At 26.4% G+C, this 7,117-nt stretch overlaps 3 protein-coding genes across 3 annotated transcripts; 1 reads left to right on the top strand and 2 right to left on the bottom strand.

Moving 5' to 3' along the window:
• Positions 1-267: 267 nt before the first annotated feature.
• Positions 268-1,739, top strand: LOC113790239 (uncharacterized; the record flags this gene model as incomplete). The annotated part of the gene is made up of 2 exons (XM_027339875.2): positions 268-1,089; positions 1,174-1,739. Coding segments are annotated over exons 1-2 (1,302 nt in total), but the record flags the coding sequence as incomplete, so codon positions are not given.
• Positions 1,740-1,941: 202 nt separating this feature from the next.
• On the bottom strand, positions 1,942-3,151 carry LOC113790238 (uncharacterized). The gene is made up of 2 exons (XM_075824371.1): positions 3,013-3,151; positions 1,942-2,947 (listed from the first exon to the last, which is right to left on the bottom strand). Exon 2 carries the CDS (start codon positions 2,914-2,916, stop codon positions 2,047-2,049), a length of 870 nt encoding a protein of 289 aa, XP_075680486.1. The 5' UTR covers positions 2,917-2,947; positions 3,013-3,151; the 3' UTR covers positions 1,942-2,046.
• A 144-nt stretch (positions 3,152-3,295) lies between these two features.
• On the bottom strand, positions 3,296-5,196 carry LOC142646157 (uncharacterized). The gene is made up of 2 exons (XM_075824370.1): positions 4,444-5,196; positions 3,296-4,352 (listed from the first exon to the last, which is right to left on the bottom strand). The coding sequence occupies exons 1-2, from the start codon at positions 4,916-4,918 to the stop codon at positions 3,430-3,432; spliced, it is 1,398 nt and encodes a 465-aa protein (XP_075680485.1). The 5' UTR covers positions 4,919-5,196; the 3' UTR covers positions 3,296-3,429.
• Positions 5,197-7,117: the final 1,921 nt, after the last annotated feature.

Genomic DNA, 7,117 nt, shown 5'->3' with positions numbered 1-7,117 from the left:
ATATTCATGTTCTCAATATTTTGAGATCGCATCATCCATGTTGTTATATGAATCCATTGATTGTAATCAGAAAAAAAAATTTTCCATTCAATGCAACAGTTGTCAACATTGAATTTTTTTTGGTTGTTTCCTTTCAATCATATTGTGATTCATTCGATTGATATAAAAAGTCAGTGAAAGTAGAAGAAATAAAAATCGATTGATCATTTCGATTGGATTTCGCAAACACCTGTTGAATTTTAAAATCAAAAAAATTTTTTTTTTTTTTTTTGGTAAGTTAAATATCCTAAGCAAACATTTTCCATTAACAAATTTTTACTCCATTTGGAATTTGTCACAAGGATTACAACAAAATGTCTAGTTGTCATAAACGAGAAGAATCCAATACCAACAATAACAACAGCAACAACAAGAAATGGCTCAATTTTCTTGATCAATTTATTTTTCATTGTAAAAAATGTGATGAATTAATAACATCATTAATCAATACAAATGATTCATCATCATCATCATCATCATCATCAAAACATTTGATTCGTTTAGCTGTTTGTAATGGTTTTCCAATGGAATTATTTTTCTATTGTTTTGTTGGTAAAACATTCAATAAAAGAAGTTTTCCAATCAATTATCAACATTGTGTTTTTATGGCATCATCATCAGTACCAATTATTGTACAAAAAAATCATGAAAAATTAATCTATCTTGATTGTGATGATAATAATAATATTTGTCAATATAAACCACAATCATTACCCGAAATGGTTGATATAACTGAACGTTTATTAAAATATCCACGATCATTATGGAATCGTCCAAATGATTTATCATCTTGGCGTACATCATTTTCACGTTCGAATCGTAAATTTTTTCTTGAATCATTTGATCTTGAATGTTTATTTGATTTAGAATCGGATAAAAATTCTTCTAATTGTAAATTTTTATCCGTTTCAATAACAAAATCAAATAATGGTAACAAACAATCGATTGTTATTAATCCAAATGAATCAAAAAATTATTCCGAATTATTAACACCGGAATTTAAATTATCAAATTTATTTATGAAACGAAAAATTCGTATTCCTTTTATTCCGACAAATTCTATGCAGAATTTAATCATACAAACAATTCCTTCATTCGAACAATCAAAACGAAAAAAATCAATTTCATATGTTGCAAAAAAATCTGCTTCGAACAATGAACAATTGTCGATTGGTAAATCAAAAATGACAAAATCTTTATTTAATCGATCATCTACAATTCCATATGATCCAAAAAATCATACACAAATAATTGGATCATCAAATACTATATTCAAACGGCCGCAAACATTCAAAAAATTGGCTGATTCTACTAAGATTGTTAAAAAAACACGTAGCTCAAAAGCTAATCAATCAAATCGTAAACTTAAACAATCAAAAAATGTCAATTCACAAGAATCATTGACAAAAGTCAAACAATCATCCAATATGGTGGAAAAACAGCATGAATTGATTGATGATGAACAAACAATTAAAGATTCAATAGTTGATAATTTATTACATATTTTTCAATCATGTCATTCGGATATAACTTTATTACAGAAAACAATGGATCAATTATTTACAACATTTTGGAAAAATGCTATAAAAATTTTGCAACCATCATCAATGCCAAACATTTCTGAACAAATCGAAACAATAATTGATGATTCAGATCAAGATAAATCACAACAAAATACAAATCGATCAATACCATGTCCATTTTGTTTACGATATTTTCAGGATTCTGATTCAATGAAATATCATTGGTATTATCATCATCGATTATTAATCACACTTGATGACGATGAACAACAACAACAACATTTAAATTTAAATTTAAATTAAACTAAATCCAATTCAAATTATTATTTTAATTATTCAGTTTTATTTTGAAAATGACATTTTTGATTGAATAAATTTATTTTGAAAAAAAATCATTGAAAATTAGAAATTTAGAAATTAGAAATTTTGAAAATGCCAATTTTTCGAATGTTGCCAATTTTGCAAATCTTCGTAGCAAATTTGTTCATCGTGGAACAGATGTGTTCATTGATGATGCCGATGGATTTTCCATTGAACGATTAAATCGATAAATCAATTGACTTTGTTGGACGTAATCTGTTGGCAAATGATTTTGTTTAATCTTGTCCAATAGACTTAAAGTAAAAAATGAAGCCTTAAAAAATACATAATGTATTTCATTGTTGAAAATTGGAAAATTAAAAAAAGTAAAATCATCTTGCATTTGATAGCCGGCAATAACTACTTCCTCAATTTCTAAATTATATTGTTTTTCAAATTCATTTTTGATAAATCCAATTGTCAAATCTCTGTTAACGTCTTGAAGATAGAATTGCAGCAAACCACAATCGATATTTGACATCAATATGAAATTAATGTATTCAATAGTAGGATTGTCAAAATTTCCTGGCATATTGATAACCATCTCTAATGGAACACAATGCGATACACGAGGTCGATTTATATTGGCTGTACCAAAAAATTGTGGATTACCATCACCATGAGTTCGATCAATAGCAAACATTGAAACTTGTGTTGAATTGAAACTTGCTTCACTCATTGGATTCATTGTTAAACAAGGAATAGTTGCAAAATTAGCCAAAAATGTAACCGTTATAGCATTATCTTCAATTAACTCTTCAATCTCAGTTATTTCATCCAATCTTTGATCAATATTTTCGATCAAATTGTCACCAATATATACCTGTTGAATGATTACTCGAAGCCAATCTTGAGCACGATCACGAAATACCCGAATAGTTTCAGCTTTATCAATATTACGACAAGAGAATAGAAATGTACCATTATTCCAAACGGATACAAGTGCACAATTTATTTGATCAAAATAATTTTCGTTAGCCATTGTTGAAGCCATAGTAGTGTTAATTAGTTTTTCAAATAATAAACTAAAGATTGATAAATTGATTAGATTTATTTCAAATTATATCATCAATAATCATCATAATCTTACCAAATTTATTCGATTAGGATTATGTTAGCAAGCAAACGAGCAAACAGCACCATACAAATAGCCAATATTGTAAACAAATAACTCAGGTAAAACAATTGATATTCGAAAACAGAAAAATTCGAAAAAAATTTGAGCATTGAGCATCTGTATTATTTTATGCGCAAGCGTTCAATGTATCCAAAAAATCAAATGGATATTTTTTTTTATAACTTTATTTCTCTTAAAATCCCGATAGATGGCAGATTCTTTTGAAAATGAGCATTTTCAAAATTTGAAATCAGAAATTATTGGATTTTAAAATATCGTTTTATTTTTCAAGATAAAATCAACAGAATTTTACTCTTTTGTTTGTTTATGTTTTTTTTCGAAAATGAATTTTCATCAGTTAAAATCATTTGAAAATCTTTTTTTTTGATTTTATGATTTAAATGCAGCTGTCGATGCAATTGTTGTTATCGATATTGATGATGATAATGATTCATCTTGTAATGTATTATAATTATTATTACGATTTAAATATAAACGATGTATTCTTTTATATGCAACAGTTATAACAGCAGTTAATACTAATGTACTACATAGCATTAAGGCCATTATTGTACCTAAACTAATATGATAAACTAAGGCATGATTATTATTATTATTATTATTATTATTATTATTATTGAATGAATTTGTGGCTACATCATCATCAAAATCATCATCATTATAATCATTATTGTTTTGATGAATTTTCATCATTGATTTTGATCCAATTTCCGATGTAAACAATGATGATGTTGATAATGATGATAATGATGATGATGATGGCGATCCATATAATCGATTATTATTATCATTCGATATTGTTTGTTGTTGTTGTTGTTGATGTTTTCGTTGTTGTTGTCGTTTCTGTTGATTTTTGTTCATTATTAATAATGGTTGTTGTTGTTGTTGTTGAAATAAGGTTCCAGATGTGAAAAAATTTCTATAATTATTATTCAATGATAATGAGGATGATGATTGCTGCTGCTGTTGTTGTTGCTGTTGTCGACGATGGTGATGATGCTGATGATGCTGATGTTGATTATTATTCGAATGTTGATGCTGATGATGATGATGTAAAATAGGTAATGATTGTAAATGATGATGTTTTTGTTGACTAACAACAACATTATTATTATTATCATGTTTATAATGGCTATATTTTGGCACTTTTATTCTGTCCATTTGATAATGATGTTGATGTTGATGTTGATAATAATGATGATCAATTTCTTCATCATTATTATCAATAACTTTATTGTCATTATCATCATAAACATCATTATTATCAGTAAAATTTTGATTGATTTGTTTGTCTAAAATAATGAGTAATGAATGAATGAAGGGAAAAAACAACAAATCAAAAAAGTTATTATTGCTGGATATGTTAACAATCAATATACATACATAATTTTTTTGTCATCATCATTTTTAAAGTTGAATTCTGTTGTTTTGGTTGTTTTGATGTTTTTTCATCATATTTCACATTATTATTATTATCATAATCAGTATTATTAAAAATCACTTGATGAAATTTTGTTAGATTTTTAAGATTATTTAATGATTTAAGAAAATTTTCATAACGATTATGATGATTATGCTGATTAGAATGATTATTCATATGAATATGATGCTGTTGATGTTGATGATGATGTTGATGTTGATGTTGATGATGATTTTGATGTTGATGTTGATGTGGATGATGATGACGATTCTGTAATGTAAATGATGTAAAATTTTGTTGTTGTTGATCAATGCTGGTATTATTATTATCGTTATTATTAGTTTTTGATAATAATAATAATTGTTGACAATCACAATTAATAATAGTCATTATAATTATAAATATAAAAAACTTGATAATTTGCATTACATCCATCATTATTATTGTAATTTTGATACAACAGTTATTATTATTTGATGGTTGTGCGCAATATCAAAAATTTTCATTTATCTTGTTTACTTTAATATTATTTTTGAAAATAAAAAAAAATATTCAAATGATAATCATTATTAGTGTTTGGCGCCATTGACACACACACATATGACTAACTGACTGACTGACTGACTTTGATCAAGTACCAGACATGAATGATCACTTGAATACAAGCACACACACACACACACAGAATTGAAAAAATTGAAATGAACTAAAATACCAAAGTCCAGAATCCAGAAATAAAAAATTTACAGAATGAACTAGTAGACGAAAAAAGAAGTAAAGAACTTTAACTACTACTTCCTTTTTACAAGTTATTCGGCCTTCAAACAGAATTTTCTTTTACTATTTTTTGTTTTCCTATTATTATTCGTAGTGGTAGTATATTTTGGCCACAAAATAAAATAAGCTAGCTAGCTAGCTATATAATTATGTGTCCCACATATATTTTTTTTCATCTTCTTTCTTCCATTATTCATTTTACGGTTATCTGATTTTATTGTTTGTCCATTGAACAGAGGAAAAATGATGTTGATGATGATGATGATGGTTTTCTTTATTTTCAAACCAAACCAAAACTGGCTAACAAACTATAAACTTGAAATTGATATGATATTTGATTTGATTTGATTTTTTTTAGTAATTAAAAAAATTGATAAAGTTTATGATTTGGTTTGTCTTTTTTCTTGTCTTTTGATTGAATCTTTGATCAAGATATATTGATTGATATTGATGATGTTAAAATGATCAATATATTCTGTCATCATCAAATCATATTGTTACTTCTACTTTCCTTCTTTTTTGTTGACAGATATTGCTTATTCTCTCTCTTCCAGCAACACATTTATATAGATAGATAGATAGATAGATGTAAGATGATAAAAATGAAATATAAGGTGTAAATGGTTTTTCAATGTTTTTTTTTCTTCTTTCGTTTTTTTTGATCAAAGAATGTTCATCATCAATATTTAATATATGAAACTAAAATATTGATTCAATCAAAAACTGAAGATATTTTTTTCTCCCATTTCATATTTTTTCTTTCTCTCTCTTTTTCGATGATGATGATGATTATGGTTGATGAAATGGGAAATCTTTACTTGTTCATCATCATCATCATTAATATATATTAATCTTGTATTTTTATCCGGAAAATATACTGTATTTTCCAAATAAACCAAACAACATGATTCTGGATTCTGTAGTTTTTGTTTGACTTGATTTAACTTTCGATCATCATCGTGTATCAATAAATCCGAATGATTATTGAATATTGGCACCCACACACACAGTTTATCATTGGATTTTCATTTTCTGGTTGTTCAAACAAAAAAAAATTCCTGTAACATGAATTGAATTTGGTCCTTTTTTTTCTTGTTATTATCGGTTTTAATAATGTTTGTTTGTCTGTCAGTCAAATATTGTTAACAGTCAAACAAGCCATCATTGTCGATGATCATGATGATGATCAGGATGATGATGATGATGGTAGTGTTGATGATAATCATCCATGATCGTCATCATCATCGAAAACAACATTTTCAACAAAAAAAAGAAGAAGATAATATTGTCTGATTGCATTATTCAATTAAAGGCAATTCGATTGTATGTTTGCTTTTGTTGTTGTTGTTCATCGTTTTTTTTTTCATAGTCGTTTTGGCACATAACATCTTCCTTATAGAATTAAGAAGAAGAAAAAAAATTCACAATTCTATTATGATTCTTATTTTTTGTTCATTTCATTTCGATTCGTTTCGTTTGTTGTTGTTTTGTTTCGTCTCTGAAATGTTATTCAATTATCTAGTCTTATTTTTTTATTGTTGTTGCTTTTTTTCGTGCACTTTTCCACTTTGTTTTCTCTTTCTTTCGTAGTCTTCTAGATGAAAAGAATTTTTGCTTTGTTTTTTTTTTCGTTTTCGTTCATCGAACATGTCACAATCACAAAAACCTGGATTGGATGATGACAACAATTATTTTCAAATTCAATTCAAACAATTGATTATCCGATCTACAAAACAGAAAAACGAAAACAAAAAACAAAATTCAGATTGATCATTATATTTATTTTGGTTTATTATTTTGAATTGTGATTTAAGAATTCAAAATTGTTGACAACAACAACAACAACAACATTGAAAATAA

This window comes from Dermatophagoides pteronyssinus, unplaced genomic scaffold, assembly GCF_027571235.1.
Source record: "Dermatophagoides pteronyssinus isolate colony J.1.1.1.1 unplaced genomic scaffold, Derpt_VIB-CSIC_2022.12 sq0078, whole genome shotgun sequence".
NCBI lineage: Eukaryota > Metazoa > Arthropoda > Arachnida > Sarcoptiformes > Pyroglyphidae > Dermatophagoides > Dermatophagoides pteronyssinus.
This window is presented reverse-complemented; position numbering and strand designations above follow the sequence as displayed.